At 37.0% G+C, this 13,714-nt stretch overlaps 2 protein-coding genes across 3 annotated transcripts; one reads left to right on the top strand and one right to left on the bottom strand.

Annotated features, from left to right (window-relative positions):
* Window positions 1-4,628: 4,628 nt before the first annotated feature.
* On the top strand, window positions 4,629-11,118 carry LOC112187009 (aldehyde dehydrogenase family 3 member H1). Of its 2 annotated transcripts, none has more exons than XM_024325615.2 (12): window positions 4,629-4,942; window positions 5,498-5,602; window positions 5,704-5,959; window positions 7,853-7,921; window positions 8,032-8,128; window positions 8,505-8,711; window positions 9,083-9,198; window positions 9,284-9,388; window positions 9,740-9,912; window positions 10,005-10,095; window positions 10,273-10,422; window positions 10,748-11,118. In XM_024325615.2, exons 1-12 carry the CDS (start codon window positions 4,905-4,907, stop codon window positions 10,976-10,978), a joined length of 1,638 nt encoding a protein of 545 aa, XP_024181383.1. In that variant the 5' UTR covers window positions 4,629-4,904; the 3' UTR covers window positions 10,979-11,118. The 2 variants fall into 2 exon arrangements, with proteins under 2 accessions (XP_024181383.1, XP_024181382.1); XM_024325614.2 differs by lacking the exon at window positions 4,629-4,942 and adding an exon at window positions 5,059-5,230.
* Window positions 11,119-11,455: 337 nt separating this feature from the next.
* Window positions 11,456-12,874, bottom strand: LOC112187011 (probable long-chain-alcohol O-fatty-acyltransferase 5). The gene has a single exon (XM_024325616.2). It carries the CDS (start codon window positions 12,772-12,774, stop codon window positions 11,695-11,697), a length of 1,080 nt encoding a protein of 359 aa, XP_024181384.1. The 5' UTR covers window positions 12,775-12,874; the 3' UTR covers window positions 11,456-11,694.
* Between the last annotated feature and the right edge of the window lie 840 nt (window positions 12,875-13,714).

Genomic DNA, 13,714 nt, shown 5'->3' with positions numbered 1-13,714 from the left:
CCTTTCCAGAATGGGAATGACGAGATCTTCAAGACTCACTTTAGTGAGTCCTATCAGATTTAAGCCAAAATGTATCGTCTTAATTATCCGATTCGTGATTTAATATTTTTATGTTAGTTTTACATTCTTTTTATTTTAGGTTTTCTAGTTTGTTTTGGATTTGTTTTGTTTTAATCCGTGGGCTTTAGGGTTTCATTGTTAGTCGCCCTAGGGTTTCTTTTCCCATATATAAGCAACCTTAAACGGCTGCAGAACTATCTTTTATCATATTATCAATCAAAATTTAGAGTTTTCTCTTTTATCTCTGGTGGACTCCAGAATCTTTGTTTTAGGTTTATTTGCTTGTAAACCTAGGGTTACTTCCGCCCGCGTCAGTTTTAGGGAATTATTTTCTAAAAACTCTCCTAGGATATCTCCTAGTTTGTCTCCTAAATTTTAGGAGTTTCTTTCCTAATTTTTAAGGAAGTTGTCCAGACTTTTCAAAGCCTATTTGGACAAGGAGTTCTAAGCTACTTCGGAGATGGATTATCTAGCCTATTCAAGACATATTTCGACCATCTAAAGGAGACAAGGCCATGAGCATACATAGAGCAAAAAGTCTAAAGTTTGAGGGCTTTGCCGTGAAGATTATTCAAGAGAATTCATGAAGCTTCAAGATGGATCTAGAAGACTCCCAAGACGCCAATGATTATGTTTCTTTTCTTTAATTAGTTTAGAATTTCCTTAGTTGTTTGGTAGAAGGATTTGTAAGGCTATAGTACTATATAAAGCCATTTGATTTCACAATGTATCTTCACCACCCTTCTATCATCCATAGCTCTCTCTAGTTCAAAATCTAGCAAGGAAAGATTGTAAAACTTGAGTTCATTCAATTTGTGTCGTAACTCTTATTGTTCTTGAGATATCAAGTCTTCATTCAATACATCTTCTTCCCTTTTCTCTTTACTTTTCGGTTTTTACTTGTTCGAATTATTATATGCTTGTATGTGTTTCGAAATTATGACTGGCTAGGCTTTTCTAGCATGCAATCAAGGTATAAAAGTTATGCCATCAACAACATATTTAAAGCATTAGAGTTATAAGTTATTTTTAGTTTAATCTATGTAAAAGTTTCATAAAAAATGTAATTTTATTAATATAGTTAACGTGATTTCTTTACTTTTAATTGAAATTCCCATTGAAACTGAAATCAAAATAGAAACTTAAATCAAAATAGAATCCTGGCTCTAATGCATGATTAAGGTTGAGTTGATCATGCTCTTCCTCACTTCTTGGTCTTCTTGCATCAGAAGCTCTCATCTAGGCTATAGCTTCTAGAAGTAGAGATTTTAAAGACTAGTTGCTAGTTTCTACTCTTCTTGAGGATATGCTTGAGATGCCGTAGTCTCTTGATGCATATTCATTCAGACTCATTATCTTGTATTATTTTCAGGAACTCAAATCTGAAGACACACTTGAAAGGTGAGTGTTGTGGAGATCCACACAAGGCACAAATATGGTTCTAGAATGACATACGCTCCCATTGTTGATAAGGTCCCTGATAATAATTTTGATGCTCAAACTCCCTCAAATCATTCTATCTATGGTTCATCCATCCATAACTTCAAGAAAATAGATACCTATGGATTCCCAAGAGATTAGTAACTAAAAATAAAAAGGAAAAGACAAGAAAATGACATAATAACTTAATAAGTAAAAAGAAAGAAACTAATTAACTAAAAGAAAATAAATATATAAAATATAATTTTTTATCTATTAAAATTAATCACTCCCAAATTTATAAGGGATGTCATTCTAAAAGTTTCAATAAAATCTTCTTTAAAAAAAAAAAAAGGAAAATTTGAATAAGCAATACAAAATTTTAACTTTTTTTTTTGGCCTTTTCTTTGACTTAGATCGGTAGCTAATTCGACTAGCTGAAAATATTTTTAATGTCATATTGGTAAGAGATGAATTGATTTAACATGAACTAGAAATTGCTCACACCCTATGGGTGTGGAGTAGTGGGTGGTTACCCATCTAGAAGTGGGTAGTTAGTTTATGAAAATAATAAGTTTTCTTATTAATTATGTATTTAACTTTTGACTTTTTTATCCCTGACAATTACAAACATATACAAAGTTATTTAATATTTTGGGGTATAAAATTAAACAAAATCAGTTATAGTTATTTTGTATGGGAGCAGTATGACCTAATCTAACTGAGGGGAGCTTGGTGGCTCCTGAAAGAAGGCTTTTGGGCATGGACAGAATGGGTGCCGAACTGAGACCGTCTGGCGATGCAGATGGTGGCAGGCACCATGGTAGTGCGATCCGATCAAGGTGATCCTAGGGGAGGTGTGGTTGGCCAATCGAGCGACCCGGTTCGCCTTTTCCTTTGGTTTCGAGTTTTGATGATGGGTTGTGCGAGGGTGTTGATTGGGACGTTGGCTAAGTGGTGTTTGGTAGGGTGGATACCTGGTAGTTTCAATGGCGGCAGAGGCTGCATAGCCTTGTTGAGCTTCGGGTTGGTGCGGCGGCGAGCGTCTAGTGTCGATGCTTTGACAACGGGGTTTGGTCATGAACATGTGTTGATTGTGGGCCTTAGCTAGGCTTGCTCTTTTGTTTGGGCCTTGGGCTGGATATATTTATGGGCTTTAGGGTTTGTTTTTTGGATTTAGTTCTTTCCAATAACTCCCTAACTTTGTTTGGGGAACCTAGTGGATGTAGGCCCAATAAAAGCAATTTGTGTGTTTTTTAGTTTACAAGCTATGAGTTTTTTTAGGAAAAATTTTAAGAATAGTACCTGAAGTATAGGCCATTCCGAAGTTCGGTGTATTTGGTTTCAAAGAATTAACTTTGGTACATGACGTTAAAATCCCGACCCAAAATCAGTGTATGCCGTTACGGCCCCCGTTAGTCAATTTGATTTTAGTCAAATTTGTAAGGGCAAATTCGTCTCTTCATGAATTAACAAAAAAAAATTGCAGAAGAAGGAGAAGGAGGAAGAAGGAGAAGGAAGACGAAGAAGAAGAAGGAGGAGGAGAAGGAAGAAGGAGGAGAAGGAAGAAGAAAAATTGCAGAACCAAAATTGAAGAAGAAGAAGAAGGAGAAGGAAGAAGAAGGAGAAGGAGGAAGAAGAAGAAGAAGAAGAAGAAAAAGAAGACGGAAGAAGGTGGAGAAGAAGAAAATCATATTTGGGTACCCAGATTTTGGGTGTCCAAATCAAATCGGGGAGGGAGGGAGGAAGAAGAATGAAGAAGAAGAAGAAGAAGAAGGAGAAGAAGGAGAAGAAGGAAGAAGAAGGAAGAAGGAGAAGAAAATTAGATTTGGTGTCAAAATAAAACTTGATATTAGATAGGGAGGGAGGGAGGAAGGAAGAAGGAGGAGGAGGAGGAGGAAGGAAGAAGGAGGAGGACGAGGAAGAAGAAGGAAGAAGAATAAGGAGGAAAAAATCAAATAATCTGGGTATCCAAATCAAATCGGGGGGGGAGAAAGATGCCCAGAAATAGGTGTCCCAGAGAGAGAGAATGGGTGTCCGAGAGAGGGAGGGAGAGAGGAAGAAGAAGGAATAAGAAGAAAAAGGAGGAAGAAGAAAGATGCCCATAAATGGGTGCCCCACAGAGAGAGAGAGAGAGAGAGAGAGAGAGAGAGAGAGAGAGAGAGAGAGAGAGAGAGAGAGAGAGAGAGAGAGAGAGAGAGAGAGAGAGAGAGAGAGAGGTGAAAACCCAAAATTACCCTTTGAAAATTGAATAATTTCACAAGTTTAACGGTGCTATTGACGTCATGTACTAAAAGTGGGTCAGGATTGGAACTTCATGTACCAAAGTTAATTCTTTGAAACCAAATACATTGAACTTCGGAACAGCCTATACTTCATGTACTGTTCTTAAAATTGTCCTTTTTTTTTTTACACCAAGTTAATGAATCTTGTGGAGTACTACTATTGAGTGCATTGGCAAAAGAAGATTCAAGATAGTTTTCTTCATGTACATTGAATTTTCATAATTGTGTAGGCTCTGGAATAATTTACCAACAATGTACTAGTGGATGGTATATGTTTTCCTCTATTTGCTTGACCACTGATGTAGGGTATAAGCATATGGGGATTATTTGTAAGTGTTAAAAAAAAAAAAAAAAAAAAATCTAACATAACACATGTATATATGACCTTATTTGTCTTTTCTCCATTTTTTTTAATTTTTTTTAATAAAGAAATTTGGTTTATAATCGCTCCCAAAATTATTAGTATGTCATTTTAAACGAATGTATTCGTTAAAGTTTTAATAAAATTTTCTTTTTGAGAAATTTAGTAAAGGTAATGCAGAATTTTTAATTTTTTTTTTGTTGTCTTTTCTTGGACAAGGACTCAGATCTGTAGCTAATGGCCGAAAATGTTTTTTTACGACTTTTGTACCCTAATGCATTAAAGTGTCACCCTCCATATATTAGTCACATGTTTGTGCCTTTCTTATTTCCACGCTAAACTTGAGGTCAAAGACCACATTACTACGTGTGCTGCATAAAAGTGACAGAGGTAATAATTGCCGGTAACTAGAGTTTTACTCGTGCTCATTCCCTCCAAATCATTGCCACGATCGATGCACGCAGACTGACCCATCAAACGCTGACCTGACCATTATCTCCGCTCCTTAATCTCTTCATTTTGAGCGGCTGAGAAACGCTTCTCCCCTCTGAAACATCGTCCTTTTGCTTTCATTTTTGGCTTGGCTTTAGCTAGCTGGTCCATGACGAGGAACTAAAGCTTGGAACTACATCCAAGTTCGTTTAATAATTTACTGGCCACCACCCTCAAACTAAGAAATCACAGCCATGTCTTTAAGAGCTTTCAAACAGAAAGAGCTCGACTACTACACGTACACTAGTCCTAGTAGTACAGCTTAACATTATTGAACTACTATAGCCATGAAAGGCCTCTGCATTGAGCTTCTTCACAACTCCAGGTACTTGTCTCTTCTACTCTTTCAACTTCATGCCTTTCTTTTTCTGTGCCTCTATAGTTTGTTGACACGTCTCTCTAGCTATTGATAATTAGTTCATGTATAACTTCTACGCTTCCTTTTTCTGTCATATGTCTTCTTCAACCATCAATAATTAAAAATTCTCTCGTGCTCCAAAAAAGTAAAGCTGAACCGTTGCACTATTACTGGTCATCAACCCAGTTTCCTTTCTCTTCCTGTGTCAATGGGTTTCGTTCTCCCCACCCACCTAAAAACTGATCTTTCTTCAAGGTCCCTTTCTCTCTTATGCATGCTCACTTTTCTCTGTTTTCAATTTGCTGTGTGATTTAGTGTGGCAGAAATTTGGATAATTGGCTGCCAATTTCTTATATGCATGGTTGTTTGTGGTTGTACATATCTTAGATGCGACATACGTTATCTATTACACAGGGTTTAAGTCCCATGAACAATCAATGATCACTTAGATAGATAACCTTTTACTCTTCTACAGCTTTTCAATCTGATTTCTGACTCTGGCTTAATCCTAATGTGAACCAGATTAGTGGGTACTGGAAGCGCCAGAGCTTTCTCTTACCGGTTTCAGAGAAAGAACCATCAGGCCTTCTTGTCTTTCCCAAAACTTGTAGTCTCTTCGGCCTCCTTGTAAGACTCTTCTCTTTGTCCATACACATTAAGGTTGATTAATATGTATATGTTTTCTTCTATAAGGTTTCTTCTTCTTATTTTCTTGTTTCGATTTTTAGCTCTCAAAAATGTTTCGCAACTGTGGCGCCTGTGGTAGCCGAGGTGGAAGAAAAGGAAACATTCGATTCAGAGACAGCTGGCTTGCTAGTGAAGGAGCTCCGAAAGAGTTTCAATTCGGGAAGGACAAAGAGCTATGAGTGGAGAATGTTACAGTTGAGCAATATTGCAAGGATGCTTGATGAGAAAGAGAAGGACATTATTGAAGCTCTTTACAAGGACCTCTCAAAGCCCGAGCTTGAAGCATTTATATCCGAGGTCTGGTTCTTTTCCTCCGGTTCTTGTTGCTTAGATAAGCTTTGCATTATACTTTTCCACTTGATTTTCCATAATAGTTTACAGTGCATTTCACTTGATTCTTCATATCATAAGATAATCCCCCCTGCAAAACGAACACACACAAAAAGTCTAGAGGTTCTAGGGACATCAGTATTCTGATTCTTTATTCTAAGAGTAACTAAACAAAATTTAACAAGGATCAGTTTGTAAAGAGCTTCAATAATGTCCCTCGGATATAAATTCAACAAGGATTATGATGCCTATTCTGATCCTTGTAAAGAGCTTCAATAATGTCCTTCTCTTTCTCGTCATTTCTCATCATAATCCTTGGCGCTTTGAGAATTGCTATCTTCGACTGCATTTAAAGATTGTATGCCTGCTCTGTTTGGTAGCTTTGCTCTCAGGTATAGATGTCCATGCTGGGAAGCACTTGTCTTGACCCAAGGGTGTTCCCCCCACATCAATGTTATACACCAAAACAACTAGTTACACTAATCAAGTTTCCTTGATTTGCTTATGTAGCCCAATATACTCTATGGTTATCACTGATGTGGGACTAAAGACATACTTAACTAACACATGGCAAACTATGGTTGTTGTGCATTTGTGTGTTTAATTATTTACTGTAGCTTCTTGGAAAGTTTCTTGTAATTTTCTTGATTGCTTTCTTCCCATTTGACTTTGGGCCATTCTGTTTAGCTTTTGAGGTGTTTTGGCTTTATGTCCCCCACTCTCTGATTGTTCATTATAGTTTCTTAATATAACTTTCCTCAAAATGATACTAGCAAATAAAAAATATAATAGTACACACAAACTTGCTAGATCAGTTAGGGTATACAGGTTGTCATTCAACCAGGCTCTACAGCATACTTGTGGGAGAGAGTTTGGGATCTACTTTGAGCTGGGACTTGGATTTAGAAAGAGATGGTATGATTATGAGATGGAAGAGCTGATTTCTTGTTAGGGATTGGAAGGTGTTAGGTTGGTCAAATCCACATAAAACTCAAGGTTGGAGAAACTAAAAGTTGCTGCAAATTATTATTCAGAATATTCTCACCAAGAATGCTGCTAGTTCAATGGCTCAGCAGCAGTGTCTTGGAAAGCAAAAAGTATCTCCAAAAGTTATAGTTGTGTCCTGGATGGCAGCTCATGCAAACCTTAACACATGTGGATTGCTTCAGAGAAAGACACCAGATGTGTGCTTGTCCTCCCCAAATTGGTTTATTACATTTCAAATGGAGGGACAAAGTGTTGATCAGGGAGTTCTGATACATTATTTTGTTTCCCAAAAAGCTTTAATCCAAAAGATTTTGGTAGCAAAAGTTAAGGGCATAGCTGAAATACAAACTATATAGCATGGTGTGTGGCCTCAGTTTCAGGTGAAGCCTGCCACTACAAATATAATTTAGTCAACTGATTGAAGATTTTGTGCAGTTGATATCTTTAGCTAGCTAATGAATTGATTTTCATTATATTAAGGGATGTTCAAAAGAAAAATTAAAGCATTCATGACCTTGTTGTCAATATATCCCCTGTCTCGATGAAGTTCCTACTAACACAACAGACAACCAAACTCTATCTTGTATCACTAACCTTTATTTTAACAGATAACACATGTTAAAGTTGCGGCTCAATTTATTTTAATAACACATCTATATTCAGCTGATGAAATTCTATTTCAGATCTCTTTCACTAGTCACTTGATATCTTTGTTTATTGGTTATATTTATAGTGATTTGATATATGAAATTGATGGTTCTACACTATCAATGCCTCATTATGTACATGTGAGTACATTTGATATTGTATAGCCTTTATAACGTATCTAATAAATGCACTATGATAATCGATACTTACTGCATCTTATGGCAGATTTCTACAGCAAAATCATCATGTAAGGAGGCATTGGAAGGATTGAAGCAGTGGATGGTTCCACAAAAGGTGATTTCCAGTAAATATTTGTTCAGGACTCTGTAGGACTGGCCAATATATGCTTGAAAGTGTAGTATGATTGATATAATCTGAAGTAAATTTCTTGATACAATTTTCAGGTCAAAACTTCAATTTCAACATATCCATCATCAGCAGAAATTGTGTCAGAGCCTCTAGGGGTTGTGTTGGTCATCTCAACATGGAACTTTCCTTTCTGTATGTCAATAAGTTGCACCACAATTCAAAATTAGCTAGCTATACTTATTCAAAGTAGAAGTGTACATACAAGCTACTTTCCATGGTATAAATGTATATTTCGTCGTCATTACATTAGTGATGTTTGTATATCTTTTTACTCTATATTTTTCCATGTCCTTGAAAATTTCATGCAAGGTGGTGCTCATTTGAGATAGTTAAATGTATGGAGGAGGCCCATCGTTACTGTTGTAGACTCTAGTTAATTGACTATTGTAGGCCTGTGTATCGTCAGCATTAATTTCTAAATCATCCACCTTGTCAAAAAAATTACCCTGCGTAGTGTTCAAGAAAATAAAACTTTGTAATGAATAACAGGTGCTGTTTTATTTTGCAGTGTTATCAATTGATCCAATTATTGGAGCTATTTCAGCAGGAAATGCAGTTGTACTAAAACCTTCCGAAATAGCTCCAGCTACATCTTCACTTCTTGTACAATTAGTAGAGGAGTATTTAGACAGTTCTGCTGTAAAAGTTGTAGAGGGTGCCATCCCAGAAACTACTGCACTATTAGAGCAGAGATGGGATAAGATACTGTATACAGGTCAGTCATTTGAAATTTTCAACTCTGCTCTTCCTCATATTTATACAGATCGTTAGATTTTGAATGTGCTTTTAGTTACATAAACAACACTGAGGATAAAAGACAGGTTATCTCTATCTATGTTTGGGGAGTTTAAAATTTTTTTATTTTTCAAATGACTGATAATTGTGTAATGATATATCCACTCCCATGTTAAGGTGCTAAGCATTTATTCTACTATGTAATTACTCTTTACTGTTTTATAAAATTATCACTAGTGTATATAGCATTCTTCTTAAATCGATACTTTCTTCGTGCTTCAGTTTTCCTAGCTATATAACAAGTAACATCATAGATTAGTATGATATAGTATTTGAATTTTCTACGTACAGGTAGTGCTAAAGTAGGGCGTATTGTGATGGCTGCTGCTGCAAAACACCTTACACCTGTGATTCTAGAACTGGGTGGAAAATCCCCAGCTGTTGTTGACTCAGATGTTGACTTACAGGTATAGTTCCTTCTCATCGATTACATGACTTCCAGTATCCTGTAAGTTTTGACATGGATTAAACTGTTTTTGTTTCAATTTAAAGGTTGCTGTTAGGAGGATAATAGCAGGGAAGTGGGCATGTAACAATGGACAAGCTTGCATTGGTGTTGATTACATTATCACTACAAAAGACTTCGCTCCAAAGTTGGTATGATGCTCACCTCAAAAAACTTGAAAGATACAGTTAAGAACTATAATGTATGTCATATTGGTTGGGTTATGTTTCCAATAGGGCTGGCATGCACTTATAGGATCTTCCCACCTTACAACTTATGCTTTTAAGTTTTATACTTCAATATGGATTTGAGCAACCACAAATATGTCACTATAGTAGTTTGTGTACATAAAAATATCAGTCTCCCAAAAGAGTGATTGCTCATCGTGTATGACCACTCAAAAGAGTTTTCACGAGGCATGTGTTTGTAACTGTGTATACACCCATAATTATCTTCTCTAGCTTACTCTGATATTGTCCAGGTTCCTTTTGTTTCTTTAACAGATAGAAGCTCTAAAAAATGAACTGGAGCAATTTTTTGGGAAAGATCCCATGAACTCAAGAGATATATCTCGCATTGTCAGCTCTACCCAATTTGCACGTTTGGTAAAGCTCTTGGAAGAGGACAAAGTCTCTGATAAAATTGTCCTTGGAGGTCAAACGGATGAGAACCAATTGTGAGTATTATAGTGATTCCCCATGGTTATATAACTAGGATGCATATATAACTGTTACATAGATTATCCTTAATATTATGTATTTGATGCAGAAAAATAGCTCCAACTATCTTGCTGGATATTCCAGAAGACACTCAGATTATGAATGAGGAGATATTTGGGCCATTATTGCCTATTGTCACTGTGAGTACTCAGATACATTTTTACTTAATATATTTGGCCAAGGATTGCATTTTTTTTTCTGGGGCTAGTTCCTGAGTAAGTATGATCAACTGTGGCATTTTCTATACCCTGTCTTGTGTAAATGAAGGAACCTGAAACGTCCCTCATTTTCTCATTGTATCTTCTGATTTGTCATAGGTTGAGAAGATTGAAGGCAGTTTTGATGTGATAAACTCGAGGCCAAAACCTCTTGCTGTGTACGTTTTCACGAACAATGAGCAGCTGAAGAAGAGCTTTGTGGAAAATATATCGTCAGGGGGGATGCTCATCAACGATACAGTCCTACATGTAATTCTTCTCTTCTGAAATCATACACTACATGTTTATATTTTCTACACAGTGGCCCACTTCCACAAAGATTTTGAAGATCAAATATAATGGCTATCCTGCAGCTAAACCAGGGTTTGAGATGGTTCAGTAGCAAGCAATCTAAAAACTTGCACAAATAACATACTTACCCAAATTGATTATAAATTACTGGATTCAAATGAAGAACAGACATACCTGTTACTATATTAAGGATCACATATGTGCATAAAACTAATCGACTGACTGTTATATGTTTCATCTGTTTACGTCTCAATAATGTATGTTACAAACTCCACTAATGCAGGTTGCTGTTGCCGGTTTACCTTTCGGAGGTGTCGGGGAGAGTGGAATGGGTTCATACCATGGTAAATTCTCGTTTGATGGCTTTAGCCACAAGAAGTCAGTTCTGTACAGAAGTTTCAGTGGAGATTCTACTCTGAGGTACCCACCATACACACCTGAAAAGCAAAAATTACTTAAGGCTGTCATCAGTGGCAACATATTTAGAATTATCATGGCTTTGATGGGATGGTGATCTATACAATGTAAAGATCACTAATGTACTTAGACGACAATGTTTTACTGCAGAATAATTAGTCCTTTATTTTTTTTCCTTCTCGTTAAGTGAAGGCCATATGCATTAATGAATATTAGCGACCGTCAGTTATTGCAATATGATTCTTGATGTTGTATCAATTTATAATGGTATTTCCTTCCGATTTAATAAGCATGTCGAAGCTCTAGTCGCAACTGAGGCCATGTAGATACTATTAGAACAAATTCACCAGCTCAGAAGAGCTCAGATACTATTAGAAGAATTTTGTATTCATTCATTTGGCAATAGTGCAATACAACCCCAGTGTGCTCTAGTTTAACTTTCCCAATTTCAAGTCCAACCCAGAGGTCAAGGGGTTTTAGGGAGTGAAACAACTATGGTCTGAACCTTCTCAATTAATCAAGAGTGAATGTTATTACACACAGAGTGAAAACCTCAATTTGCAACATCATATTCTTGAAGAACAAAATTTAACAGAGATGAGATTAACAATGGGGTGAGACTGTAAGAGTGTATAAACTAGTTCTGTTGACCAAATAAACAGTTTAGCACAAAATCCACCATAACTTTCTTCCTCCTCAAATGATCTATAATGTGATAACAATTACATCATTACACAAAACCTCAATTTCCAACTTCATCTTCTTGAACAACAGAAGAAAGGAAGATCAATAAAAGGGGTTAAAGTATGTTAATCAGGTTTTGTTGGGCCAATAACTTAAATGAGGCAAGTTAGCCTTGACAAAATCCACCATAATTGCATACTCTCCTATAGCTTTTGCATCAACACCATTCCTGAGCAACTGAGGAAAGAACAGCCAGTTGCCGGTCACAGCCAAGAACACCAACGTCAACGGCCGCGAAACCACCGGGTGCAACCTCCACCTGCCAGTAACCGCCTTCTTGACCTCCACCTCAACCACCACGCAAGCCCCATGTAGCACAAAAAACCACGTCACTTCCCACGTGGGCTGCACGCGGGTGAGATAATAATAAATAACCTCGTGCATTAACCCGGACACCGCAAAGGTGGCCATCACAGCCGGCAGCCTTGCCCACCGTTTCCCAAATACACGCGCACACACGCGCCGGGTGGGATCGTACACCGTTGGGCGCAGGATGTTCGTGACCATTAGATTCCATCGACGGCCCCAAAAGTCTTGAAGCGAAGTGGAGAGGTAAGGCTCGTTGGACTGCGGCTCGAGCTCAAATCTGAAAAGAGCCCGAGCCGGAGTCGCGCTCAGGACCAGGATTAATTCTAGAGCCAGGTACATGTGGCAACAGTACAAGGCTAAGATCACATAAGGGTGCAAATGTGGTCTGTACTCGTAGGTATGAATGATCATACCCAAAAGCAATGCCTTCACAGCCACCACAATTGACTTGTTTGGCAGCCACTGTGTGACACTTTGACCAATTGGGTTACTGGGTTTTTGGGTAGTTTTGTGATTTGGGGGTTTGATTTTGATGGGGAGGCAAGCTATGGAGATGAAATGGAAGAGTGACGCTGGGGGTGGTGATAGAGGGCCAAGGTTAAAGGAGAAGAGGAGGAGCTTGAAGATGCCAAGCCAGACTAGGAAGAAGGTTGTGGGTCCACAGAGATGGAAGGAATGGAGAGTTAGGGGGGTGGTGATGAAGAAGTAGAAGACAGGGAGGAGAGAAATGAGCCTAAGCAGGCCCTTAGGGATTAATCTGGAGACTATGTAATGGCAATAAGATAGACATAAGATGGTTGTGATCCATACCTTGATGAAGTTCTTGAGCTCATCCTCCATTTCTGAATCCCCGGTCACCTATTTCTCTTCCCTGTTCCGGTTCGATTCTGCTTTGGTGTTGAGCTTAGAGTTCGACTTATGTTTGTGATCCATTATTGGTTATAATATATATATACTAGTCTACAATCACATGCAGAGTGCAAGAATTTTTTTCACTAAAAAATTAATATTTGTAAATAGTGTTAGATATCGGGTAAGTAAGGGTAATGCAGATAGTGGGTAGGAGTAGTTATCTGCATAAGAAATTTTTTTATTTTTTGTTTTTTGTTTTTTTTTACTTTTATATTATTTTGTTAATTACATTTATATCTCTAATTTATTAAATATTAATTTAATATAATTTATGGTGTGAGGTTATTTGAGTATTTTCACGTCCACTTTGGCAACTCTCTTCTCTTAATAATAGTATAGATATACTATTATTAAGAGAAGAGGCTTTGTTAGTCAAAACTGAAATTTTTGACAGATTTAACCATGAACTATTAAAAAACTTTGAAAATAAATTAAATCATAAGGGTAAATAGGACAATTATAAAATATATTTTTATTCAGAAAATTAAAAAGAAATGATTCCACAACTTCCACTTTTCTCTCACACTATTTTCTCTCTGCAATAACTACCCACTGAATCTATTTCTTCTAGAGATAACTTTTTTTTTTTTACAATTAAATTTTTCTTACACATGCAGAGCATGTAATTACAGACTAGTATATATATATATATATATATATAGAGGGCTGCCACTAAGGGATCCATTTTTTGGGTCTTTTATAGGGATGTGTATTATACCAACTTTTAGATCATATTTTCACATCTTAACAGTTTCGTTTTTAGGTCCTAATGTATAGATCACTTCTGCAAATTTTCAGCCAAATTGGTGATCGTTAAGTCTTCCAAAATTGCAATTTACACGAACGGACCGAATCTGTCGAACCGGAA

The sequence above is a fragment of the Rosa chinensis genome, chromosome 2 (genome assembly GCF_002994745.2).
Source record: "Rosa chinensis cultivar Old Blush chromosome 2, RchiOBHm-V2, whole genome shotgun sequence".
Taxonomy (NCBI): Eukaryota; Viridiplantae; Streptophyta; class Magnoliopsida; order Rosales; family Rosaceae; genus Rosa; species Rosa chinensis.
This window is presented reverse-complemented; position numbering and strand designations above follow the sequence as displayed.

What these genes read in the sequence shown, in the direction of transcription:
- LOC112187009 (XM_024325614.2), top strand. Translation starts at nt 5,184, where the DNA reads ATGGGTTTCGTTCTCCCCACCCACCTAAAAACTGATCTTTCTTCAAG. An exon ending in AAGACTTCGCTCCAAAGTTG is followed by an intron (nt 9,389 to 9,739) that starts GTATGATGCTCA and finishes TTTCTTTAACAG; the next exon opens with ATAGAAGCTCTAAAAAATGA. An exon ending in TCAACGATACAGTCCTACAT is followed by an intron (nt 10,423 to 10,747) that starts GTAATTCTTCTC and finishes CCACTAATGCAG; the next exon opens with GTTGCTGTTGCCGGTTTACC.
- LOC112187011 (XM_024325616.2), bottom strand. Translation starts at nt 12,774, where the DNA reads ATGGAGGATGAGCTCAAGAACTTCATCAAGGTATGGATCACAACCATC.